Genomic DNA, 27713 nt, shown 5'->3' with positions numbered 1-27713 from the left:
TTTTTTTTTTTTTGTTTACACTGGCCAATGTAGAAAATACCACTAGAAACAGTTGAGAGGAAAATGGAATGGATTCAGGGGTGCCTCGGAGAAGTGAATTCTTTGGTTCAAGTTCAGGTTCCTCAAAACAAACCATGTGACACGTGGGCATCCCAGGGTGGGGAGTCAAGATGGAATCCTTAAATCCCTGCTAGTCACCATCAACAAGGGTACTTTAACCTAGGGCATTCTTCAGACCTATTCATGTTAATTTCGGTATTCCAGTTTAGCTATCTGGCAGATGCTTCTTGTGCTGTGTTCTTCGGGAGCAGCTCTACCAGTACAGGTCTTTTAGCTTCTGGTTTAGCAAGAGCCATGAGAATATTTATGGAAATGCTGGGAGTCTTAATACTAGGAATGGGACTTTCTTCTTCTTTCCAGGGTGATCTTTTTTTTTCTAACTTTACTTGGAGTCAGAGCAATATCCAGCACCGCTCAAGATGCTGCAGATCCATGGCTCTGTAGTTAAATTGAGAACAATCAATTTAACACCTTTTGCAGTGGATTTGCCTCTTCAGAGAGAAAATAGATGCCCTTCTCTACACAGTTTTGATATCACTGGAAAAAGAAGAGATCCTTAGGAATCTTACCAAACTGGACAGCTTCTTTTTGATGGTATCCATTCACTGTCTGAGATCGGTAGGCTGTTGTGTGGAAAACCTTCACTGGACCCACAATCATGCCAGAATACAACAGAGCTTCCCCTTGTCCTTCCTCATCAATCTCTTTTTCCAGCCATCAGTGAAAGTATTCCCAAGAGAATAGTCAAGGCTGGGGGGCGGGGGGGGGGGGGCGGGCAAGCATTGTTCAAGCAAATTTGAACCATGATCCCAGTAGACAGACAAGTCAGGAAGTTACTGACACTGAGGCCAGCCTGCAAGAATGGGCTGCTCTCACATGGGGTCAAGGATTTTCTGGGGGTCTGCTCCAAATATGAGAACAAACGTAGTTCAAACTGGTTAGATCTTGGTACAGACAATTCTCCCATACTTGAACATACCCTGATATACTGGTCATGACAAATACCTTCCTAATGTCCTACAGCTGTCTGTGAGAAGGAGCAAGGTCCACATTCCTATAAAGAGAAGGTTAATTGCTAATGACATTGGCACAGTCTTCTCTGCCCTTCTGCTCTCTGCACATCCAAGGGAAAAATATTATTGCTGACTGGCTTAGCTGGAAATAAATAGCTCTTTCAGAGATGGAACTACTAGTATTCTGCCTCTCTTTAAAGTACTTCAGTTTCAGATCTGTTTGCTTCCCACCTGAATCATAAGGTTCCATAGTACAGGGAAGAAATTATTTTTTTAAATCAAAGCATAGCAAATTAATTTGTCCTCACATATTCCTAGAGGAGCTCCTCATCTTTGCCTTTTAAGAAGTTTTCAAATGTCAAGGGTTATGATATGTGCAAGTTCTGAAAACCTTTTATAAAAGAGAAATAAAATTGTCAGCCAGTTTGATGGTTTGAATGTCAAGGTAAAATAAAATATAAAAATTTAAGAGAAATGGCACTAAACCGGGAGAAAGTACAGAAAGTATGTCCATTCGTGATCTAAAGAGGAGTTGTTGTATTTCTGATGACAATACAGGTCCCTAAAGAGAAGATGAGACTTTGTTTAGTCTTGTAGAAATGTTTCAGATACCTTCTTGGGTTGACTTTCTGTCAGACTTACAGCCTCAAACGCTATAGCTATATGACTTTTTGTTTTGTTTTCTTTTTTGGCTTAGATGGGACAACAGATTTCCAAGCCAGGCAGTTATTGTGCACATCTAATTGCTTTGGGAAAAATGTTTTAGAAGCTGCAAATTAAAACAGAGCTTTTAAAAGTGATCACTGTAGTCATCCAAAAGAGAGAATAAACTTCTAGTAAATAGGGAGGCAGCATGTTCTCCTGGGGAGGGCATATTACTGGGAAATCATTCTGTTCTTTGAGCAGCTATCCAGATGGGTGCTTCATTGAAGGTACACTTGTGTCCATGTAGTGCTGATTGGAGAACTTCGAAAGCAGTATTCATTAGGCCTGTGCATATGCTATATCTCCTCCTGCTGTGCCACAAATCTAGTCAGCGTGCATGGGCTAACCCCCCACGATCCCTACTCAGCTACCCTTCGCTGGAGAGATCATCATGTACGAGACAACTTTTGTTTTTTTTCCAGGAGCTGGCAAAGAGGGTGACGGGCACTTTCCAGATAACATTGGAGGAAGTCAAGGACTCCCATCATCACCCCTTTTGACACCCTCCTTCAAAATCTCCCTCCTGATTATTGAGTTCCAGTTTAGATTCAGCAAAGGTGCTTGCAAACACCAATATTAGTGGCACCAACCAGGAAGAGCAGACAAAAGAATACTTTTGCCACCACCAAGGAATCCAAATTGCTGTTTTCCCACCTGCCACAACCCGGTTACGTTGTGGTGGATGCAGTCAATTCTTGTGGCCAACACCATCAGTTAAGGGCTGCTGTGTGTCATCGGGACAAGATGTGCCTTGATCTTTTCAGCAGAAGAGCTTTTTACTTAGACACACTGCAGTTCTGTATTGCCAATACAGTAAACCCTCGAGATACACTCAATCAAGTTGCGCATGTCTTGGGTTAACGTGACTGCTGTCCCTGACAGGAGTGGTTTCCTGCTTCTGATGGGGTGGCAGCTGCGAGTCAGGCTGGCATCCCTGACGCAAGCAGTTTTTCCCCTGCTCCTGTCAGGGATGGCAGCCTGACTCGCAGCTACAGCCTCTGACAAGAGCAGTTTCCTGGTTTCTGGAGTGGCAGGGAGCTGGGAATCAGGCAGCAGCCTGGCTCCCTTCTGCTTGCAGCGCTGGAAAACTGAGCGGGGCAGCAGCCCTAGTTAGTTTCCTGGCTCCAAGGAGTAGAGGGGAGCTGGGAGCCAGATTGCCTCTTGGTTCCCAGCTCCCTATCACTCTGAGAGCCAGGAAACAGACTAGTCCTGTTGGGCTGGTCAGTTTCCCAGCTCCTGCAAGCCCAGGGGAGCTGGGAACCAGTCTGCAGCCTGCTTCCCGTCTCCCCTGGTTCCCATCTCCCCTTGACTTGCATGAAAATTCAAGTTATACAGGGGAAGGGAGTTGCAGAAATGCAACCCCTACGTAACTCAAGGGTTTACTGTACCAAGAAACATGACAAAGTATACTTAATTACACATGTAACCCTAAAATGAATGTCTGTATTGAAAAATTGATAGAGGCACATAACTCCTTTAGGGACATTAACCAGGTGGGCCAACTAGTGGTAAATACATTATCACAGTCCGCCTTTGTGGTGAATGGAAGGGGTAATACCCTTTTCTATACATTCTAGCCATTCAGTTAACTAAAGTTTTTTCACAGTGAACTTTTGAAATCTAGCCCTAATTGCCTTGTCTGTAAGGGTTAAAACCTTACACAGTGGGTCCTAGATGGTATCCAGGAATGCTAGATAAGCCTGAAGTGATTTGGCAGGAAGCCAAGAGAGCATGGACTTTTGAACTGGAAGCAGTGACCGTCCTATGACAGTCTTTGTGTGACCAGAGCAGAGGCTGGGAGATGTGAATTAAGCCAGGAAGACCCAGGCATGGAGAAGCCAGCAACATCTATACCTAGGGAACAACTAAGTCTTGAAACAACAGGTATGTGAGAGTAGACCAGGGAGGCTGCATCTACATCACAACAATTCTTTGAAAGAAGTTCTTCTGGAAGGAGATCTTCCAAAAAACTTCTCTCAGAAGATTGCATCCACATACAAAAAAGCGTTATCAAAGGCAATTGGCTCTCTTGATAGTCCACACATCCCTGCTTTTTCGAAAGAATAGGCCTGGAATCAAAAAATCTGGTCCCATGAGGACTGCTCTTTCGAAAGCAGGGACCATGGAGCATCTCCACATGCTTTTTTCCAAAAGAATCTTTTGGAAAAAGGACCGATCTTTTGAAAAAAGGGCCCCCAAGACGTAATGCACACTTTTTTCCTGAAAGAATCTTTTGAAAAAAGGCGCTTTCTCCTCTGGGTGAGGAAGGAGGCCGCCGAAAAAAGGGCCGCATTCTTTTGATCTGAAATTGAAAGAGCGCATTCTGTGTGGAGAAGCTCTGCAGGTTTTCTTCCGAAAAAGGCCCAGCTTTTCCAAAAACTCTTCTTAGTTTGGATGCAGTCAGAACGTTTAGTTAGATGCAATCAGGTTGTTTTCCTTATTTTTGGGTTTGTTGGACTTCTCTATTCTGAGCACACATTACTTCTCACATACACTGTGACTGTGAATCTCAGGGAAGTGATTCTGTGTTTTAATATTCTTTTTAGTTGCTCTGTAACACCTAGAACCAAGTAATATTTCACAAAGTGTTTTCTCTGTTAATAAAAATCCCCTTTTTAAGACAATTATCTGATTCTTGTATCTTAGAAGGTAGGAGGTTCTGTGTGAACACATCCAAGACTGCAAACTAGCTATTAAGAGAACTTAGGTTTTTTTTTTTCCTCCCAAGCTCTTTCCAAGAGAGCTTGAGGGTACCCCACAGGAAAAAAAAAAATCCCAGATACGTCTTCCTGGGTTTTCTGAAGGGTTTTTGTATTTGGGGGGTGTTTATCAAACTAAGGCTGGGAAATCTGTCACCTGAGGAGGTGTTTAAACAGAGCTCTCAACAAGTTATCTAAGACTAAGATATGCAAGACGGTCACTTCACCAACCGGTATTCCAGCATTGAAAAGAGGAAATTTGGTTTTCAAGCTTCATTTGTTGTCTTGATCATATCAACTCACACACAATTTCTCAAATTCATTCTGGATCTCAAATATTACTGTGTTACTACTACAGTTTGTTCTCCTTCAGGCTCTCATCAGTCCCACAAGTATTATTTTCTCAGTTGTAGCTGCTCGCTTATGCTGTTGGGGAATAATGATGGACCCAGATCTGAATGATTGTCTCCTCAGATCCTAATCTCTCCACAAGGCTTAGCAAGTCCCTGACACTGTAATCCATTAGTGTGCAGAACTAGGATTACAAATGAGCCCTCAGAGATCGACACTCATCCAGTATAATGTCTGGAATTCATAAGGGCCATCTCAATGCATTCCAAACCAGAGCCCTTTTACTTCAATGTGAGTTCTTCTCTTTAGTCATGCTCATAGGAAAAATGTAACCTGGGTCCCAGAGGGATCTCGCTAAGGTTGTCTGCCCCGTTATTTTAGTTTGTTCTGATTGAGCAATCTCCAACACAGGTGGTTATGCTAATATTTAGATATGCCAAGCCAGTAAGAAAACAGCTTTCACAATACCTTACTGATTACTCGTAAGGCAGCAATATAGTTCCCTTAAAGCAACCCAGCCTTGAGTTTCCACTCAGAGAGCCAAGTCAATATGATTAGGATGAAAAATGAGGTTGTAAGAAATCCTCTCTCATACTTGTCTTTTGTCACACCACTCTATTTTTCCTAGTGCCTTGATTTTTTTTAAACAAATTTCTTTCTACTGACATTTGATGGTCCAGAGCTGAAAATACAAGTCTTTGTATGAGACGTTGTTAAGACGTGACACAGGTTTCTATCAGCAGATTGATGCCACTGGTCTGAATTATACCCTATTATGTCAGGGTTCCAGACTGTCACCCCATCCTGCAGCCTTGGGCACCTTTACAGTGCCTTGCTGACGTAGGTCTCACCTGGGCTATGCACAACGCAGCCATCCAGCATGCAATTCGCAACCTGTTTATGTGCAACTGCAGCATGCCGGTTACATTCTGGCTCTCACCAGGTTATGCTTAGGGTGACCCCCGACAAGCTTTCACTTCTGGATTTTTCTCAGAAATGTATGGCATGTACTGCCCAGCTCTCTGCAGAACAGTACAAATCTGTTGTTTATTCCTGTAGTTTATCATCTTAGTTACCTAGACACTTAGACCTAAACACACCTGGATTAGAATAAAACAATAAAACCAATATTTTTTTCCAGTTGAGAAGAAACGAGGTAGGATCCTTCCCCTTCTCTCTTTGGAAACAATCTAGCATATTTTATCAGTAAGTGGATCCTAAAAATTAAAAGAAAGGGCTTTGTCATTCATTATGACAACGTACTCAAAGCCAGTTCCCCGTGCCACTTGTAGGAAATGTTCACATGAGGCTATTCTGTTTTCAGAAGTGTAGAATTACTTCTCAGAGACTATTGAGGACATACCTGAACACTTCAGGGTTAGGTGTTTTTATTCAATATGCAGAAAAAGGATGGGGGATTTCATCCAATACCAGTCATAAGGCATTTGAACAAATATATTCAGAATCTTGTTCCCGATGTTAACTTTAGCCTCCATTATCCCTGGACTTTCAGTCCTGGTTTGATTTGTGACTCTATTTAAAGGATGAATATTTTTTATGTATAATTTGAAGAACCATCAAAAGTCACTGAGGAAGAAGTGTATATTCATTTTGTCTTATTTGGATGTTCATCTTACCCACATTTTTCTTGTTCCTTCACATATAAGGGAAGGTTGTACAAGTCATAATGGAAGGTATGCCAGCTATCCATTAATTCAACAAACAGGGTGATAATCCCTCTCTCTTTTGGATCTGATCAGTTTAGGCATTTGCTGCATTCTGCTAATCATTTATCCTGTGGCCCTGCATTTTGAAGGAAAGAGGAGCGTAACTCCTGATAGTTTCAGCAGAGACACCTTTGAGAAGCACGAGGGGTCCCTGAAGAAACAGTATTGACTACATCAGCAATGATTTACTGAATTACTTCATCTTTCTGATGGCCAGATGTTTGCCAGAGCTGTCTTCTCAGCAAGAGGGCAGGGATTTTTCCATAAGATTCACAGCCCCTTACCTGCTTGGGCAATTGGACTTGTATGATGTCTACTCTTGAGTAATCATAGACTGCATCTACACCACAAGATAAATTTGAATTTAAGGCGGTTAGCTCAATATTAACATGTGACTATCTTCGTTGTAAATACCAGTAGCTCAATTTAGGGAGCCCTAATATTAATATCCTATCGTCAGTACCTGCTGGGTGTAGTATCAAGCTCAAATTTCAATAAAAGTTCGATAAAAGATGAGTGTGGAAGCTCCACATCTTAAAATGGCATTTATTAGCCTCCAGAGGGTCCTGTATGTAACCCAAAATGCCCCTCAGTGCTTGTCTGGCTGCTGCTCTCTAGGTGCACAGAAATTAGGCAACAGGAAAACCGTGAATTTCAAATCGGGACCAGGAAGTCTGTGGCTGTGGGGTCATGTTTGCATGAGAGCCTCAGAAATGTCTTTCTTTGCTATTAGTGCTGTGAGCGCATCTGTTAATTACTGATAACCCTGCATGAAGGTCGTGGTTCTGTCTCTACAGTTGGTATTTTTCTTCGTTGCCTGGAGCCAGTAGTTCTCCCCACAGCCCCGGAGCCATGCGGCAGTGAGGCTGATATGGGGGTCATGCTTGCATAAGAGGCCAAGAAACTTCTTCTCAGCAGTTTACGTTTGTGCACGAACCACTTTCCCTCCCCCACAGACTCCACGATGTGCTCAGCCGCATCACGTGGGTAGCCCCCCACATAGTAAAATGATGTGCCTTTCATTTGGTGCTGACCATGCTGCCAGGCAGCACCATGTGCTGGCTTGTGCGCAGTTAGGGCTTCAAGGGCGGGAAAGTCTTTTTGGGGCTTGCTGCTGCTGGAGGGAAGTCTCCCCAGGGGGCTAAGCTATTTGCGTGGGACTACTTCAACTGGCCCCCCATCAAAAATATTTTGGGGGCTTGCTGTCATTAAGGGTAAGTCTCCCCCAGCGGCTAATATATTGGGGTGACTACTTGAAAATGGCCCCCCACAGAAACCCTCCCATACCCATAGCAATGGACACATGAGGCTTGCAGCCGCCAGGGGGAAATCTCCTCTGGCAGCTAAGATAGTTGTGTGGGATTACTTCAATTTGCTCCCACACCAAAAATATTTTTGGGGCCTTTCTGCTGTTGGGTGGAAGTTTCACCTGGCAGCTAAGATCCATGGGTAACTACTTCAACTGACCCCCCCGCCATGCCCCTAGGAATGTACCCATGGGGCTTGCTGCTGCCAGGGGGAAGTCTCCCCTCAGTGGTTAAGATATTTGGGGGCTTTGGAACATTTCAACTGGCTCTGCAGCCGCAGCCTTCAGCCCTCTCCCCCACCTCCAAAAATATTTGCGGGGGCTTGCTGCCCAATGCATACACCTGCTGCTTTTTTGCAAAATCTTTGATTTTTCAGTTATAAAATATTTTTCCTAACCTTTCCTATCTTTCTTTGTGCATCAACCCCCCTCCTGTAAAAACGCAGGATGGTGGGCCAGTTGAGATTCCTGTTTGTGTTTAGAAGTTTAGTGTATGAGATTTCACTGCCATCTCCTGTGTTGGCGATGTCTGTGTAGTGAGGAGGGAAGACAAAAATCTTTTTTCCTAGACTTTTCTATCCTTTCTTCTAAATTTTCACCCCTTCACACAGGGAGGAGTGGGTGGAGGGTCAGTTGAGAATAGTCTGTCTTTGCGTTATCATCAGGTATCGGGTGCAATCACAGGAGTGGGGACTTTCAGTGGTTGGCCAGTTGAGAACATAGACTGTGCACAGAAGTCTTATAGTGTACCAGAGTGTCAAAGACCCTTCCCTCAGCAACTCTTTTTTTTCCCCACTTTCTTCAAGCTTTTCAGGGGCCTTGTGTTATTTTCAGGGATCAGATGCAATCTTGGGAGGACAGTCAGCCGATGGCTAGTTGAGAACACAGCCTGTGAACAGGGAAGCCAAATACCCTCTCTTCAGCAACTCTTTTTTTTTTTTCAAAATCTTTACTAACATCTGTTTCTTAAAGCTTTTCAGGGTTCCTGTGTTATTTTCAGGGATTGGATACAGTTGCAGGAAGTGGGGACAGTCAGTGGGTGGCCAGTTGAGAATTCAGTTACAGAAGAAAGATTTCTGTTAATTTTTTTGCTATTTCCGTGGATGCCCTACTTTTCCTTCCTTCCAATAGGAAAAATGGATGTTTAACACGGGAGGGGAATCAGGAAAATGCAGTGTGGGAAGATGTCAAAGACCAGCAAGCATAGCCAGAATGCTACGGGGATGAGGGAACTGTGGGATAGGTTCGCACAATGCACTACTGCAACAGTCTACGGTAGCCAATTGAGTGTGGCAGCAATAAGTTGACTTTGTGAGCAGCACGTGGGGAGGTGAGGATAATCAAAATTGAACTTATAAATTCCAGTTACAAAATTGATATTAATAAATTCAATTTAATCTTGTAGTGTAGAAATCCTTGTTAGTGTAGGATATATTGCTTAACTGTAGAAAGTTGTCTGTTAGCAAGTGATGTACTATTTGACATAAACCACATTGGTGGCTTGGGTTAGGCAAAAATCTTATACATAGAGTTTTGGCTTCTATACTTTGCGTTTTAGATAAGTTAATATACTTAATATTTCAAGCGCTCTCTTTCATGTTTGACATTTTTAGTTGATGGTAGATTGCTGTTAGAATGTAATATGGTTATTTGAGCTGTGTTGCCTTTTATGAAAACCTTTCCCTACGTGGGATCTTGATTTAATTTTAACTTCACATGTGAACTCACCTTGTGAATCCTTGTTCGTTGTATTATTTGTTTCTGAAAATGACTCTAATTATTGGCATAGTGTCAGCCAGAAGAGTGAGCAAATTAAGTGTTGTAAAGCATGAGCCACCATTTGTCTTTTAGAAAAGATAAGTTGGTTCTTAAGCCTGAGCCTAGATTTTTGCCAAGGCTAAGTCTAGACTACAGAGATCTTTCGAAATAAGGCTTTCTGGAAGATCTCTTCCAAAAGAACTTCTTTTGAAAGAGACCATCCACACAGCCCTCTGCTCTTTTGGAAGAATGGGCCAGGGGTTGAAAAATCAGGCCCTGTGAGGACTGCTCTTTTTGGGTGGGAAAAAAGGGCCTGCGGAGCATCTATGCGCTTTTTCTTTCAAAAGGGGTTGCTCTGACTGAAACAAGAAAGGAAGAGAAGTTTCGAAAGGAGTGGTGCATTCTTTTGAAGGAACACTTTTTTTGTGTGTGTAGAGGCTCTGCAGAATCTTTTGAAAGAGTCCACTTCTTCTGAAAAATCTTTTGAAAACTTACTAGTATAGGCACAGCTCAAAAGAGGTATTTGATTTTCATGAGAATTAATTTTCTTAATTTTTTTTAGGGCTGCCTATTAATAAAGGAGAATCTGTTTTATGTACTTTGGATGCAAGAATGCTCTTGCATATTATTTAGATAGAAATAAAAGCTTTTGAAGATCATCTAATTATTTCACTTTTACCCTATGATGAATATCGCTTCTTATCTTTTCCATTCATGTGCAGATTTTTTCTGTTTTTGTGCAAAATAAATTTTTAAATGCGCCAAGGCACATGTGAGTTGTCTCACTAATAGAAGCACAAAACCAAGCTGTGAGCTCTCGGCCAATCTGCAGGATAGCATTTGAATTGCTCCAGAGCAGCCACACAAGCACACTGCTTCCAGGGAACTGTGCCTTTAACCACCTGATTCTTAGCATGTATTTCAAGACACTAGGTGGATTAAAAATGTATTGTTAAATGTTACACAGTAACAGAAATTCCTGTACTTACAACAGCATGATTACATTCTACTACAGTTATGGCAGCATCTCTTGCTTATCTTAAATGTATTCCAGTTACTGAAACTTGCAGGTCTGTGAAATGGATCTCTGTGCACACTTTTACTAATCATTATACCCTTAACTTGGCCATAGGGATTGATGGTAGATTTGGCAAAGTGATGCTTCAGTCTTTATTAGCCTAGTACTCTGTTTTGTCCTCTGGGTTATTTTCAGCACTGCTTGACAAACTGTCCCATAGGTGGGCTGTAGAGCCACAGAAATGAAGGTTGGTTAATCATAACCAAAGTTCTCTGCGTAGTCCTTCTTTCCCCTGTCTTCAGCTTTGTCTGCTCTTTTTGATCTTTGGGTTGGCAGTCGAGGGATCTGAAGTGTTAAAGGGCACTTCGCCCTCTTATATAGCCTTGGAACTTTCAGAGGGATTGAGAGAGGGATAGGAGAGGGCACAGAAGTGCTCTAATATGTCTTTGAGTGCTTGCTTATATAAATTCCGTTCTAGGTATGCATATGCCCACATGCCTAGTCACCGGAGATTTTTGCCGTAGTGTTACCTATAGGGCCAGCTGTGGGGCCCTCTAAAGTGCCATGCTTGTTCTGTGGTATATCAGGTGGTTCTGGCCCATGCCCTCTCCGTTCCTTCTTACACTATGGTAGTCAGTCAGAACACCTCTCTTGTTTGAGAAAAGCTAGTTGTTTTCTTTCTTTGGGCTTCATGCATTTGGGCCTTTTGTACGTTGTTGTTACTGTTTAAGTATTCATAGTTAGGTTCCCTGACAGCACTTTGCCCCGATGAGGTGTAAGCCCTCCTCAGACTGCAGCAGGCCTGTGTCCATGAGTGACCTCCATAGCTTCTGCTGTAAGTTGTTGGGGGAAGCCACACACCAAGGTGCATTGCCAGATTATGCTAAGAGAAGTCAATTGTAGATATGCAATTCTAGCTACCGCAATTGCGTAGCTAGAATTGACTTGTCTGCAATCAACTTGGTTGGGTGCCCTCTCATAGGGAGGTTGATGGGAGAAACTCGGTTGTTGACTTCCATTACACCTTGTGATATCGAGTAGTATAGGGGTCAGCTGTCAACCCCAGATAGTTTGATTTCACGTGTCTCTGCCAGGTGCACAAAATCACCTGGGATGATCTTCTGCATAGTGTAGACATGCCCTCAGGGTTCACCTGGTGGAGTCCGCCTTACATCCAGTTTCAAAGCCTTCCATGCAGACAGCACATGGCATTTTTCTGGCACTCCTTCACCATCACTTGCGTTGAAAAAGGGGGATAAAAAGCACACTTTGACACTGAGCAAGAAGGCTCAGGGGTTGTGCAGCAAAGGACCTGGGCTTTGCCTGCCAGACTTCTCCTCGAGGCATGTGAACCTCCCTCCATGACTAGGGCTCTTAGCCCCTCCACCCCCTGTAAAGATTTATCACAGGCTCTTGGGAGTGGTACGGGACCTGCAACCCTGCCTACAGTTTTGTCTTCCCAAGCCTAGGTGCAGAAACATCTCAGGTCTTCACCTGCTCCTGTGATGTCTCTGGTGCCCCAGGACTAGGTTAAAATTTCCCAAGATGGCAATCCCACTGTTAAGACCTGTCAGGGCAGAACAGCATTGTCAGTGAAAACACAAAAAACATTGAGCTGCATTGCATGGAGAATGCTGAAGCAGGTCCCAATCATCCTGGACTCTCATTCTGGTATACTTGTGCAGCATGGGGTTGATGCTCCACACACTATAACAAGTATGGTTTGCCTACCTCTAGATATCAGTTCCAATCCACCAGTATCATGGCATTGTTCTCCCTGACATCAGTCTCCCCAGCACGGGGGCCTGCTTTCTGCAGTATTGTCACTGGTCACTTACTTCTGACTAGTTATCACCAGTAGCCATGATAAATAAAAAAAGAAAAAAAAGGCTCCTCCCTGGGCATTGCAAAGCACTTCCTCTGTTGCAAAGGTCCACTTACTTTCATCACCCTGGTCTCAGCAACAGGCTTGGGCACTGAAGCCTGCTCCATTTCAATGACACTGTAGTAGTAGCAAGGCCAGTGGCCAATGCCGTGGCTATTTTAGAGAGTGTTCTGGTGGTGTGTCCCCTTTGCATTGCTTCTTGGTGATTGGTGTCAGAGCAGCAGTTGGCAGCGCCACAGGCACTGGGCTTGGTACCAATCCAGTCTTGGTTCTAAGGTTGGAGTAGACGATCCCATACTCACTTTCCTGTTATTGCTAGGTAACATGCCATATGGTGTGGTGTGAAATTCCCTAATTTGAAGACTTTGATTTATTTAGGGTTATGATAAAGAAAGATAAATGATGAAAGTAGCAGATGAAAATTGCCAACCACGGTGAGTTATGAAGAATGTTCTGCTTTTCTCTGGTACATGGAGTTGTAGTCATCAGACTAGAGAAAATAAAATATTAGCTCACTGGCTAAAGGGGTAAATGAGACTTTATTTCTTTTTAGTAAAATTTGAAAAGTTTAATAAACTTTATATGCAGAAGAATTAATGTTGAATGAAAAATAAAATCTTACTGTTTTTTCAGACAGAAAATTTGGAGAGTACAATAACAATACCAGATATCAAATTACACAGCAATCCATCTGCTTTTAATGTTTACTGCAATGTTCGCCATTGTGTTTTGGAGTGGCAAAAAAAAGAAACATCCTTAAATTTGTCTTCAAAGAACACTGTGCAGAGCGGGGATTCAGATAGTGATGAAGAGGAGGAGTCCAAAGAGCCACCCCTCAAACTTCCAAAGGCAAGTGACTCTGGATAATTTTTCATGTGTAATTTCATAATCTGCATTTCACATCTTTAGCAAATTTATTCATTAACATGTATTTAATCCTTTCTCAGTTTGATCCTGTTACTTAATGAGGAGTTGCTGGGAACATACTGTCATACCAGATCAGACCAGTATCCATTTACCTGGTATCTTCTCTGACAGTGTTGGGTGTGAGATGTTTCAGAGAACTGCAAGAAACCCAAAGGTGGTCACTTAAGAAATAAGCAACCAATAGGAGAATTTTCTTTTTAACTCCTGCAATTAGAAGTTGGTCTTATATCTGAATTGAGAAGGTTTATATCACTTCCAAACACTTAGCTTTTCCATCCTATCTAATGTAATTTTTTTCCAACACTGATTTCCACAAGTTTTTCTATATATTAAGATTGTGGACAAAATACTTCAATAATAGATTTTAGAATTGAATGACTTCTGCCATACAATCATGAGCATATAATAGGATAATGTTCAATAATGGGATATTGGAAAGGAAAGCTGGTGAGAATGGTAAAACTGCATTGTTTTTCTGAGCTTCATATTTTATTCGCTCATATATCCATTTACCAGTTGCAGCAATCTAGTAAGTTTGCTTTTTGTGAACTTTTGTCTACCAATTAGTATATTATCTATTAAGCTTGTTTCTTGCTCTTTCTCAGAGCTTGGGAAGAGCAGTTTTCCTTTAAATGCTACTTATAAGAAGGTTGAATTAAATACTTCTAAAACTACTTTTTTTAATGTTGGACTTACTGTTTCCTGGAAAACAGGAATCTTAAAGTTGTTTGAGTGTACAGATATTTTATCATGAAAGGTTAGATTGCAAGCACAGAGATGTCAGAAAAACTTTGGTGGGATTTAATGAAACTAGATAATTGGGCATCATGGCAGACAAAATTCAATAAATTAAGTGTAAATAAATAATACATGTTGGGGGGAACAATTCGTGTTCTTAATGCACTTCACAGGGTTTTAAATTAACTGTCATCTCAACACACCTTGCTTAGTGTATAGTTTGAGTTACAAGCTAACTGGCCAACCACGTGTCATTTGGAATTGGAGGTATGCCACCAGGAGGAAGCACATACAAGCAACCACAACAAAAGCAAATACAGTACTGTACTGTGTTAAATGTAAACTGCTTAAAGAAAAAGACAAGTCAAGGAAACTGTTTTTATGCTTTTCATTTAAATTACATGGTTAAAAGCATCGCATACTGAAGTTTCAAAGGAGCATTAAGTAGGGATGTAAAATTCCATTTAATTAATGTTAATTTAATTAGTTAATGTTAATGTAATTGGTTAATGTTAAGTTTAACTGGTTAACCAGTTAAATGTAGGGGAAGAAGTGGGGGGAAAGGTTGGCCAGGCTGGAGGTGCTCTGAGGGATGCTGCTGGCCAGGGCTGCTTCAGCTGGGCTGGAGTGCCCACACTTACATGTGCCCCAAGCCTGCTGTGGATGGGAGATGCTCTGGCCATGCTGGAGTGTCCCTGCCCCCAGCAAGCTTCATGGAGCTGGAAATGTTATCTGCCTAGAGCAGGCTGGGGGCTGCTCTAGCCTCTACCAGTTACCCAAAACTGGTAAGTCTCATCCATTTAGGGTGCGTCTTACCAGTTAACTGTTAACATATGTAGTATTAAGTCAATGTTCAGTTTCAGACTTTTGAAAGAATAGCCATAGGGTTTTGTTCAGAGTGATGAGCATTTCAAAGTTGTGAGCAACTTCCATTTCTGAGGTGTTGGTACTGCTGAGGTTCTACCATATCTTTGTATACTGCGTAGACATTACTTCAGGATAGGATGCAGAAGTAAAACTGTGAGACACTTAGTGACTGGCTGTTCTAAGAAGAAATCCTAAAATGCACAAGGGGAGAGACAGTTTTTGGTTTAGATTCCTAATGCATGGGATCTGCTCCAGGAAATGAATATAGCTGACCTGCTCAGTAACTGAAACCACAGTATAGTTAAACTTAACATCATTCTTTGTATGCGGAAAATTACCAGAGGTCACCACCACGGTAGCATTTAACTTCAAAAGTGGAACTACACAAAAATGAGAGCAGGTTAAATTTAAATTAAAAGGAGCAGTTACAAAAGTGAAATTCATGCATATATCTATTTTAAAACACCCTGCAGGCATAAAGGGAAACAAAAAGGCTTTTTATAAATACATTAGAAACAAGAGGAAGACCAGGGACAGGGTAGGGCCACTGCTCAGTAAGGAGGGAGAAACAGTAACAGGGAAATTGGAAATGGCAGAGATGCTTAATGCCTTCTTTGTTTCGGTCTTCACTGAGAAGTCTGATGAAGGAATGCCTAACATAGTGACTGCCACTGGGAAAGGGGTAGGGTTAGAAGTTGAAATAAAAAAAGAACAAGTTAAAAATGACTTAGATGTTTGCAAGTCACCAGGGCCTGATGAAATGCATCCTAGAATACTCAAGGAGTTGATAGAGGAGGTATCTGAGCCTTTATCTGTCATCTTTGGAAAATCATGGAAGACAGGAGAGATTCCAGAAGACTGAAAAAGGGCAAATATAGTGCCCATCTATAAAGAGGGGAATAAGAGTAATCCAGGAAACTACAGGCCAGTCAGCTTAACTTCAGTGCCAGGAAAGATAATGGAGCAGGTAATTAAATAAATCATCTGCAACCATTTGAAAGGTGGTAAGGTGCTAGGGATCAGCCAGCATGGATTTGTAAAGAACAAATCACGTCAAACCAATCTGATAGCTTTCTTTGATAGGCTAACGAGCCTTGTGGATAGGGGAGAAGCGATAGATGTGGTATACCTAGACTTTAGTGAAGCATTTGATTCGGTCTCGCATGACATTCTTATAAAAAAAAAAAAAAAAAAAGAGGCAAATACAATTTAGATGAGGCTACTATAAGGTGGGTGCAAAACTAGCTGGATAACCATACTCAGAGAGTAGTTCTTAATGGTTCTCAATCCTGCTGAAAAAGTATAACAAGTGGGGTTCCGCAGGGGTCTGTGTTAGGACCAGTTCTGTTCAATATCTTCATCAACGATTTAGATATTGGCATAGAAAGTACTCTTATTATGTTTGCAGATGATACCAAGCTGGGAGGGGTTGCAACTGCTTTGGCGGATAGGGTCATAATTCAACATGATCTGGAGAAATGGTCTGAGGTAAACAGGATGAAGTTTAATAAGGACAAATGCAAAGTGCTCCACTTGGGAAGGAACAATCAGTTTCACACATACAGAATGGGGAGAGACTGTCTCGGAACGACTACAGCAGAAAGGGATCTAGGGATTATAGTGGACCGCAAGCTAAACATGAGTGCAATGCTGTTGCAAAATAAGCAAACATGATTCTGGGATGCATTAACAGGTGTGCTGTAAACAAGATACAAGAAGTCATTCTTCTGCCCTACTCTGTGCTGGTTAGGCCTCAGCTGGACTATTGTGTCCAGTTCTGGGCACCACAGTTCAAGAAAGATGTGGAGAAATTAGAGAGGGTCCAGAAACGAGTGACGAGAATGTGACCTATGAAGAAAGGCTGAAAGAATTGGGCTTGTTTAGTTTGGAAAAGAGAAGATTGAGGGGTGACGTGATAGCAGTTTCCAGGTATCTGAAAGGGTGTCATGAGGAGGAGGGAGAAAACTTGTTCTTTTTTGCCTCTGAGAATCGAACAAGAGGCAATGGGGTTGAAGTGCAGCACGAGAGGTTTAGGTTGGACATTAGGAAAAAGTTCTTAACTCCTCAGGGTGGTCAAACAGTGGAATAAATTGCCAAGGGAGGTTGTGGAAAGTCCATCGCTGGAGTTATTTAAGAACCGGTTAGATAGATGTCTATCGGGGATGGTTTAGACAGTACTTGGTCCTGCCATGAGGGCCGGGGGCTGGACTCGATGGCCTCTTGAGGTCCCGTCCAGTCCTAGTATTCTATGATTCGGGGTTCAGACTAAAAGTATACCTCAAATTATAATTAAAAAAAATCAAAAACAAACAAACCAAAAAAACCTAACCAACCCAAACCAGTAAGAGGACCAACAGATGCCTCCATGTCTGAACAACAATTCAGGAGAGACAGTTAGAGGCAAAAAGAACTAATTGGAAATTTAAGTCTTCTTGAGAATAATAGATGGAAGTATTAACTCTGGCAAATCAGTATAAAAATATACTTATATAAATATAAAAATATGTAGCAGAAGATACACAAACAAAAAGCGTTGCTTTAAAAGTATGTTTGAAGCTTGGAAGCCTGACAAACTATCAGGGAGGGCACTGAATGATCTAGGTGCTAAAGGAACATTCAAGGAAAATTAGGTTGTTATGAAGAAGCTAATTGAATAACAGTTAATTTAGACGTCATCATTTTATATGTATATTTGGGCTTATGTTTTGTAATATGCATTGTTTTATATTAATCAGTATTGAATTTCATTTTCCATATTGCTGCCCAGTCGCCCAGTTTTGAGAGATTTGAAGGTCCTTGCAGTCTTCTGTGAACTTAACTATCTTAAGCAATTTTGTAGAATCTACAAATTTTGTCACCTCACTACCCCTTTCTTTATATTATATGAATATGTTGAATAGAATTGGCCCCAATACCGCTAGTTACCTTTCCCCATTCTGAAAACTTATTTATTCCTACCCTTTGTTTCCTGTCTTTTAACCAGTTATTAGTCCATGAGAGGACCTTCTGTCTTCTCCCATGACAGCTTACTTTACTTAAAACCTTTGGGGATGGTCATTGTCAAAGGCATTCTGAAAAATCCAGTGTACACTACATGCACTGGATTCCCCTGTCCATGTGCTTCTTGAAACCCTCTAAGATTTTTGGTATATTGGTGAGGCATGATTTGCCTTCACAAAACCCGTGTTTACTATTTCTCAACAAATCATATTCATCTATGCATCTGACAGGTCTTTTCTTTGTTACAATTCCAATATGCAGAGTACTGAAGTTAGATTTACAGGTGCTAACGTCAAATTGGGCCTGTGCCATTTACGTGATTGGTAGCCAGGGGGTGTGTGGTTGAACTACATGACTCCTTAGAGTGAAGTGCAGGAAGCCAGGCAAGTCACCGCAGGGATACCTTTGAGGGAGAATAAAGAGATCCATGATACAATTTGTACTGAAGCCATGACACTGTCTAAAAATGGAAAACAGTCAGTTTTAAGGAATTTTAATATTAAATAATTATTTAGATATATTTTATATTAGAATAACTGTACGTCTGTTTCATATTCAAAATTACACTTGTTTGAGAATTGTGTTAGATTATTTCTCTTTGTGGACTACAGTGACCTTTTATATTTACATGTTAGAGTTTTTATTCTGGATTTTCTTAGATAATTGAAGTTGGACTATGTGAAGTTTTTGAGTTGATCAAGGAGACAAGATTTTCTCATCCATCACTGTGTCTCAGGAGTTTGCAAGCTCTGCTTAATGTGCTCCAAGGCCAGCAGCCAGAAGGCCTCCAATCAGAACCTCCTGAAGTTCTAGGTAATATTTCATGCTCTTGCTTGAGAATTTATTTGGGGAAAAAAAGTGATTGCCATTAGCAGGCAATGATAAGAGGATAGTGTTTTCCATCTCTTTCGATAGATTATTTATACAAGGGATTTCTACTCTGGTTCTCTGTTATAAGCTGTTATGTTTGTTCTGGGGCCTCCATGGAATTGGACACTCTCACCCCTTTTCTTGGTAAAAGAGAAACCTATTTGTGGGTAGAGGGGACATCATCTGTGCTTTCTGATACAGAAACCAGAAAATCTAGCTAGTTTTTTGGTATTACTAATCCACTGAGACCTAAACAAGGCAATACAGTAAACCCTCAATTTTACAGACCCCAATTTAGCAGACTTCAGAAACAATAGACATCCACCAGTCCCCTGTTGTTTCCAAAGCCCACTTAATCAGGGCCCATAAAATTCTAAATCCCACCCCCCCAAAAATGTAAGGGACTTACTGGAGCCGTCACTGACAGGTGTGCCGCCGCTGCTGCTGCTGCTCCTGGAGCCGCCACGTGCTCCTCCCACCAGGGGTGGGGTGTGTATGTGGGCAAACAGCACTCACGTATGCCCCGACCACTGGTGGGAGGAGCGTGTGGTGGCTCCAGTGGCAGCAGTGGCTCTTCTAGCCACGCAGCAGGATCTGGCAACTCAAGCAGTGCAGTGCGGGGTGCACTGTAGCCGTGGCAGCGAGCTCTGGCTCCTCCAATGGTGGTGGTCTGGTGAGTCCCTGCCTTTAGTGGGAGGGAGAGGGGTTGGGGGAGCCTGGGGGCGGTGGATGGGCAGTAAACTGTCAGGTTTAACAGACTTTTGGATTTAATGGACACCCCTCCCCGAACAGCCTTTTAAATCGAGGATTTCCAGTACTATGGAAAACCCCTATCCTATACTTCAACTGTATGGCTAAATTTTGTGTATTCACCCATTGTATAAAATACGAATAATATACAAGAGAAATTTTGTCACTCTTGAACAGTGGTAACGGCATGTTTATTAAAAAAATCTAATGTTGGTATTTTGATTCTTTGAGATTGAAAGTAAGTGGATCTACCTCTTAACAGCTGTGCATATGAAGGGTACAAAAAAAGAATTGTATGGGATGGATGAAAAACTGTCACTGTGGAAATGACCATAGAAACCAATGTAATGGAGTAAGGAACTCAGGCTGGCTCTTCTACACGAACATTGTTTTAAAACCTATTTAGACTTCTTAGCTATTGATGCCACTATATACTCCCAAGTTAGAAGACTAGCTCAGGTATTCACTTGTGAGAATAACTGTTACAACTGAGACATATGTTTACCACAATTAGAAGTTTTGTGCAAGGTGTACCACAGTGGAAAAAATTCCAAATGTCAGATTTGATATACAGTTGCCTATCAAACTGTACATTACTGCTTTGTAATACTGCAGCTGGCACAAAAAAGCAGTAAATATTAAACCAAGAGGAAGATTTCACCCGTGTCGATTCGTGTACAACTGATTTCAATAACTAGACAGGAAAGATAAATACATCTGTTCAGAAGCTTATTTTCAAGAGGCAGTTTATGGGGAAAAAAAACTAATCTTTGAGAAGCTCATCATTTCTTTAAAGACAACATTTTAAAGGTTGGCTAGTTAAATTTGGGAGCATAAGCTTTGATGGGCAAAGGCCTGCTTTGTCAGATGCATCTGATGAAGTGGGTCTTTGCCCACAATAGCGTATGCTCCAAAAAACCTGTTAGTTTATAAGGTGCCACAGGACTTTTGTTGTTTTTGCTACCCCTCTGATGTTAGCTAAATTTAGTATCTGTTCAGGCCTTACACATCAGCTCAATTGAGTAAGTAATTGAGAGTGCCCTCGGGCATGGGTCTATCTTAGTCCATGTTCTACTACTTGATTTAAAAAAAAAATCACATTTTCTTCTTCAGAGACAAATATAGTAGTAAAAGCTATAGGTCAATTTTACTCTGGCTAATTGGTCTTCTGTGAACTTTTGCTACCCTGCCTTCTGGAAAACCAAGGCCAGTAAGTACCCCCTCCAAAAAAAAATTCTAATACAAAAGACTTCTCCTACCTGAAGTAGATTTTTAGATTTACTGGAATGACTTTCATTTTCTTTATCTGCTTACATGGAGACATCTGTTATTTCAAAGTCCTATGGTATATACCTACCTTGTGTCTTATATGTTGTATGATGAGAACTGTGCATAAGGCAGGATACTGGGCTAAATAGACCTTTTGTTCTGACCCAGTATGGCTGTTTATGTTCTTTGAACCTCTGTCAGCCTGCAAGGTTTGAAGTTGAGAGCCTTGTCTATGGAACATAAATACGTAAACTTTGACTCTGACAAAATGATATTTTGTTTGGCTCAAATGTATATCCACACATACCTGGTCTTCCCTGACCACAGGAAATAGTCCAGACGACGTTCCAAGTGCTTTTGTACACCCAAGATTAAAAAATGGTACATGTTGGATGTGTATGATGCATTGGAAATTACATGGTGGGTTAAGTTATTCAGGAGAGTCTCATGTCCTTAAAATTTTCATGTTAATAGAAGATGGACGAATAATCAAAAGATTTAGTTATTAGAAATTGTACCAAAGAAGACTATAAGAGTAGGCTTGAAACCTATAGACTAAAATCTAATTCATGAACTGAAAAATCCATTGTGGGTATGTGGGTATCTGCACACATGTTCTCAAGAAGTGGCAAATAAGATTTACAAAATCGATCAGATTCTGTCTTTGTGCTTCATGCTGTGCTATTTAAGAAGACTTGCAGAAATCAGACTTCTCTTGTACATGTTCCTGGAAGCTCTTCCCTGTTGGTCTGTGGTTGTCAAAATCCTATAATACTAATGGTGTGCCTGGAATGAATGAGAGAAATTTGCCCGATTTTTCTTGAGTACCCAGGCTCACCATTTAACTCCTTGGTCAATTGACATGTTTTAGTTGCATTTAATCTTTCAGTATCTCTTATGTACTTGAATATCCTTTGGGCTCGTCTACTTGATCTAGCAATATACATTAGAAGGGCATGAAAACTAAAGTGCACCAAATTGTTGTGCACTAATAGACCTGTGTAGAACCAGCTGGTTGCTGGTAATAGTTCCCAAGTGTACGTTAAAGCAGTGAGGACAAAGCTGATACACTCAGAGATTTGCTTTGAATTTTATTCATTGCATCAGAATTTTGTGTTTCTCTGCCTAGTTGTCGTCAAGCATTAAAAAATGTTTTGTCTGTGCCATAGCATCTGTTACCTGTAGGGTTAGCTGCACCATTCTTCACAGTTGGTTTCTGTGAATGTTGACCTTAGTTGACAAATCTCATTTCTTTCCCTATCTTGGTTTGGAATTTATATATTTCTTCAATACCTTCAGTTACAATATCAGTTATCGTCATCCTGCAGGTAAATCTGTGGTGAACAGTAATTTACTTTGATTACTTGTTTCAGCAAAAGTATTTATTTTAGCAATAGGAATCATCATCTTGGACTGAGCCATCAATCAATGGATCTCATCTTCTATGATACCATTGGTGAGTGACTAAACCAGTCCTTGATTGCAGAGCCGATTACAGTTGTAATGTAAACTGCCAAAATCAATGCTGCTCACTACTTCAGAATAAAAAAGCAGTCAAGTAGCACTTTAAAGACTAACAAAATAATTTATGAGGTGAGCTTTTGTGGGACACAAAGACAGATTACAAGCAATCAGGAATGCCATCTTTGATGTCACCACAGCCAATCTCGTGTCTGACCTCTGTAACTTTGTTCTCACCCACAATTATTTGCGATTTGGGGACAATTTATACCTCCAGATTAGTGGAACTGCTATGGGCACCCGCATGGCCCCACAATATGCTAATATATTTATAGCTGACCTGGAACAATGATTCCTGAGCTCTCGTCCCCTATTACCCCTCCTCTACTTAAGATACATTGATGACATCTTTATGATTTGGACCCATGGTATAAAGACTTCAGAAGAATTCCACAGAGGCTTTAACAATCTGCACCCCACCATCAAATTATGCCTTCATTACTCGACACAAGAGATACATTTTCTCAACACTACAGTACAAATCAAGGATGGCCTGATCAGTACCACACTGTACCGGAAACCCACTGATCACTATACTTACCTGCTTCCATCCTGCACACATAACTAGAGCCATTGTTTACAATCAGGCCCTTAAGTACAATCACATTTGCTCTGATCCAACTGACAGAGACCAAAAACTACAAGGTCTCTACCAAATATTCATAAACCTGAAGTACCTACCAGAAGAAATAAAAAAACAAATTGACGGGGCCAGATGAATACCCAGAGACCAGCTACTCCAAGATAGGCCCAAAAAAGCCAAGCACAGAACACCACTGGTCATCACCTACAGCCCCTGCCTCAAACCACTGCAACGAATTATTAAAGACCTACAACCTATCCTTAATCAGGATGCCACACTCCAGAAGGCCCTAGGTGACATGCCTGTTCTCTCCTACAGATAACCTCCCAACCTTATGAGGATTCCCACCAGCAGCCACAGTCTATACCCCAGGAAAACCAGTCCTGGAACCTTTCCTTGCAACAAAGCCTGCTGCCAGCTTTGTACACATATCTTTTCTGGAAATACCATCACTGGACCTAACCAGGTTATTCACAGAATCACGGGCACTTTCTCATGCTCCTCTACTAACATCATATATGCCATCATGTGCCAACGAATGGCCAGATGCTTTGTACATTGGACAGACTTCAAACTCCTTTAGACAAAGAGTTAATGGGCACAAAACAGACACCAAAACACTCCAGATCCACAAATCAGTTAGTCAGCATTTTAATGGAGTGGGCCATTCTGTTAATGACTTAAGAGTTTGCATGTTACTGAAGAAAAATTTTCGCACCACTCTTGAAAGGGAGACAGCTAAGCTGTCTTTTATATACAAGTTTGGCACATTAACACGTAGTTTGAACCAGGATGGGGATTTTCTGAGTCACTATAGGGTCTCGTTTGCATACTTGGCTTAATCTAATTCTTGACCTCCCCTCCCCCACCTTCTACCCGTCTGCTCTCTGATTTGCTCCCTTTGATCATTTTTTTTCCTGATTGTTTACTGTTTTTGGTTCTCTGTGCCTTAAATATTGAGTCTGTTCTGGTACGGCTATGGTCTGAAGAAGTGGGTCTGTCCCATGAAAGCTCACCTAATAAATTATTTTGTTAGTCTTTAAAGTGCTATTTGACTGCTTTTTTTTGTTTTGATAGTATATGGGCTAGCATGGCTCCCTCACTGTTACTACTTCAGAATGTGTAGGGAACGCATGGATTCAGGAAGATAGGCAAGGAACCCAGTTTCATCAGACTTCTGCATGTTGTATTGCTTCTTGCTCTCATTCTTTCAGCCTCACTTGCTGTTCTTGGATGGATTGTGCCCTTTCTTTCTCCTCACTGATGGTTCCCATGTCTTGCTCCAAGCTTTCTGTGTTTGTATGCCCCCTTTCCAACATGAGGATTTCATTCTTCTGCTTTTGGTAAATACCTGTTTCTTCAAAACTCCCCCTTTGGTCAGATTAGAGAATGTATCTTCCTCCCAGAAAACTTGCTTAATATGCTGACCTGTCATTTGGCATTAATACTCTTCATGCCCTCAATCTGATGGGGTACCTGGTACAAGTCTTGCCCATGGTCATGGATATGCACACTGGGCTTTTCGTGGTACAATAATAGCATGAAAACTTCAGAGTAACGTCACAATATCAAGCAGAGTTCATTATTGTGCAATGGTCCTGACCTATTGCAGATCCTCCTGTTCAAAGAGGCTTAGCTGGCATTTGAGAGAGAGTCCTCTGAGACAATGGTTTTGGCACTGTTCTTTAGTTCTCTCAAGAGTTTGCTGAGTGGTGCTTATCTTGAGCTATTCTTTTTCCCTTTGCGCCTTGGGCAAACAGGTACTGAGTTAAGTAAGTAAATTTGTACCAAAAGCATCCCTGTTATGAGGCTGACAATATAATATTAATAAATTATTAGAGAACACTTCTAAATCTGTCATTCTCCTTGAGTGACACATCTGAACACCCTAATCTTTTAATGTATTTATGCCTCTTGTGGTAGATAAACTTTATCTCCATTTTACTGATTTAGAACAGAGCAAAAAAAGCAAAGATCTCTTTGACCCATGCTTGCACAGGAATTGTTTGGAGGAGCTGGGAATTGAATCTAAGTTTCAAACCTACTGCTGGCAACCTAACAACTGAATCTTTCTTTTGCAGATCAGTGGAACTACTGGGCAGCTTAGATTAGTGATAAGTGAATTATTTTTGATGCGTTAAATGAGCTGAAAAACCGTGAGAAAGATTTTTGATTTTGAAACAAAAACTGAAAAATAAAATTTGGATTGAATGAGAAGCTTTGAATGAATAATAGAATGTAAAATTGTAACAATGTTAATTCAGAATATTTTGGACACTTCCAAAAATATTTTGTTTTTCTTGGCCAAAACTACTCAAAGAATTTGTCTCAAATTTTAAGAACAGTTTAAGTGCCCTGAAAAATGTTTTATTGGGGTGAATTTAAGTGTTTTTGCTAAATTATTTTTTGCTCAGTTGTATTCTTGAGTAATTTGGAGAATTTCAGCTAGTTTGTATGTTGTTGGGAATGGCCATTATTGATGGCTCTATACGGTGATAATTTTGTATCTGATTTTTCAAACTTTTTTGTGGTGACCCAGTTGAAGAAAAGTGTGACCCAGTGTAATTATATCTTTTGACCAGAGTGCATGCTCTGGGGTGGAGCTGGGGATGAGGGGTTTAGGGTGCTGGAGGTAGCACCAGGATTGCAGAGAGGCTCAGGGCTGGGACAAGGAGTTGGTGCTCAGGATTTGGGTGCAGTCTTACCTCCAGCAGCTCCCAGTCAGTGGCGCAGTAGAGGCATGAATGCAGGCTTCCCACCTGTCCTGGCACCGTGGACCTGTGCTGCACCCAAGAAGCAACGAGCAGCTATGTCTGGCTCCTAGATGGGGGTGTGCAAGTGGCTTTGCGCATGGCTCTCATCCACAGGGACCAGCCACTTCCCAAGCTCTAACCAACCAGTGGGAGTGTGGAAATGCCGTTTGGGGCGGGGCAGCCTACAGAGTCCCTTGTGCACCTCTGTCTAGGAGCTGGATCTGCTGCTAGCCACTTTCAGGATGCAGCATGGTTCATGGTGCTAGGAGAGGAAGGAAGTCTGTCTTAGACACTTCTGGTCACACTATCGTAAGGTGATACAGTGCCTGACATTCTGCCATACTGGAGTGCAAGCTGTAGTTTGAGAGCTACTGTTCTATGGTGTGCAAACACCTCAAAACCTTTGCCCCAAAAGGTTGCCACCTAAAATTATATTACAGAGAAAATTGATTTTAATGTAGTTTGCTTTGATGACTAATTTGAGAAATAGGCTCAGAATTAGAAGGGAGGAAAGCATAGTTTATATGGGTAGATTATTTAATTTTGTCAGGGATTTGTACGTGCTTTTGAATAGTTGTGGCCAGCCATTTGTGAGGTGGACTAAGTATTTCATGCTTGATTAAAACATGGATAGAGATCTTGGGCCTGTGACTGATGAAAAATAAGTCATACTTATCTGAACCAGGGTTGGATCTTTGCTAGGGAGACCTTCATTGACAGCTGTACTCAATATTTATCAAGATAATTAAGTGGTTACTTCATTAGTCTGGAGAGACATGTAATTCCCTATCTGTGTGGTAAATATTTGTTGCTACTTTATTTTTTGGAAGACATTCAAATACTGTGGTGAGGAACATGGTACTTGTGTAAGAACTAGAATGAATTCAGACCTATGTGTGGAAAAGACTGGTAAAGGTGGTGGGTATTGTGGTAAATGAGCAATGCTATTGTGGTGAGCCCCATGCTTTTTTTGGTATGGTGGATCAGGGTATTGCACAGCCATTAATTTTGGCCTCTACAAGTGCACTGGAGAAGTAGGTAGAGAAGGGAAGAGATCCACGTTTGCCCCACATGCCAATCCCAGGCCCTCGCATTTCATCAGCATCTTCCCGTTTGAGTGCGTTTCTCTTAGTCCTCTATGCTGGAGGAGTCTCTTTGCCCTGCTCAAGCAGGGTCTCCCTTCCCTTGGTGCTCTGATCCTCAGGCCACCACCAATATGCCTCCAAACTACAGTAATCTATTTCTTTCTTTCTCCTCCCTTCCCCTGACTGAGGCTGGGGCTTTTTATTAGGTCTTGGGTAGGGTCTTAAGTGGTTCCATCTGTTTTAGTTACCCTGTAGTAACTTACCCTAGTCCTCAGGAAATAAGGTCTTAACCATCCTTGGGCTTATATGTTTCCCACTTTATCACTCTCCTGGTGCTCTCTGGCCCTGCTGTATCACAGTATTTCCTATGCATAGATGGCAATGGGTCTAGAATTCTTGCCTACAAGATAGTTTTGCTCTTTTGAAAGTGCGATGCATTCCCTTCTGTGAAGTTGAAGATGTTTTGGGTTCAGTAAAGGCTAATGTTTTTTTGTGGCTCCTTTATTTTGAACCTGCTTCTGTAATCTCATTGCTTCTGATTGTCCTGGGTGGTGACTCAGTCTAGATAAGGTTATTATTAATATTTCTAGTATGATAGTTGTAAAACCTTTATACAGATGATGCTGGACAAATGTAGAAGATCTCTCTTACTCTCAAGGGATTACAGTCTAAAGACAAAAACATATGAAGGATAGGGTATGTGGATATAATATACACTATAATAATTATTGTGAGGAATTGGGACAGCTTTCTTAGGAACATAATTTTAAATATTGGGGTTACAGGTGGGGAGGGAGGGAAGAAGCTCTTATCTTCAGATTTGGCTCT

General features: G+C 41.4%; 1 protein-coding gene across 7 annotated transcripts in view; it reads left to right on the top strand.

Annotated features, from left to right (window-relative positions):
* Nucleotides 1-27713, top strand: part of MYCBP2 (MYC binding protein 2) — a 354939-nt gene that overhangs the window by 32052 nt on the left and 295174 nt on the right. For all 7 annotated transcript variants that reach the window (XM_074989094.1, XM_074989085.1, XM_074989075.1 and 4 more), the window contains exons 3-4: nt 13156-13371; nt 18714-18867. In XM_074989094.1, the coding sequence (XP_074845195.1) occupies nt 13156-13371; nt 18714-18867 (370 nt within the window). The remainder of the gene's footprint in view (nt 1-13155; nt 13372-18713; nt 18868-27713) is intronic.

This window comes from Carettochelys insculpta, chromosome 1 (genome assembly GCF_033958435.1).
Source record: "Carettochelys insculpta isolate YL-2023 chromosome 1, ASM3395843v1, whole genome shotgun sequence".
NCBI classification, from domain to species: domain Eukaryota; kingdom Metazoa; phylum Chordata; order Testudines; family Carettochelyidae; genus Carettochelys; species Carettochelys insculpta.
The sequence above is the reverse complement of the archived record's forward strand: the minus strand, read 5'-3'. Positions and strand labels throughout refer to the sequence as shown.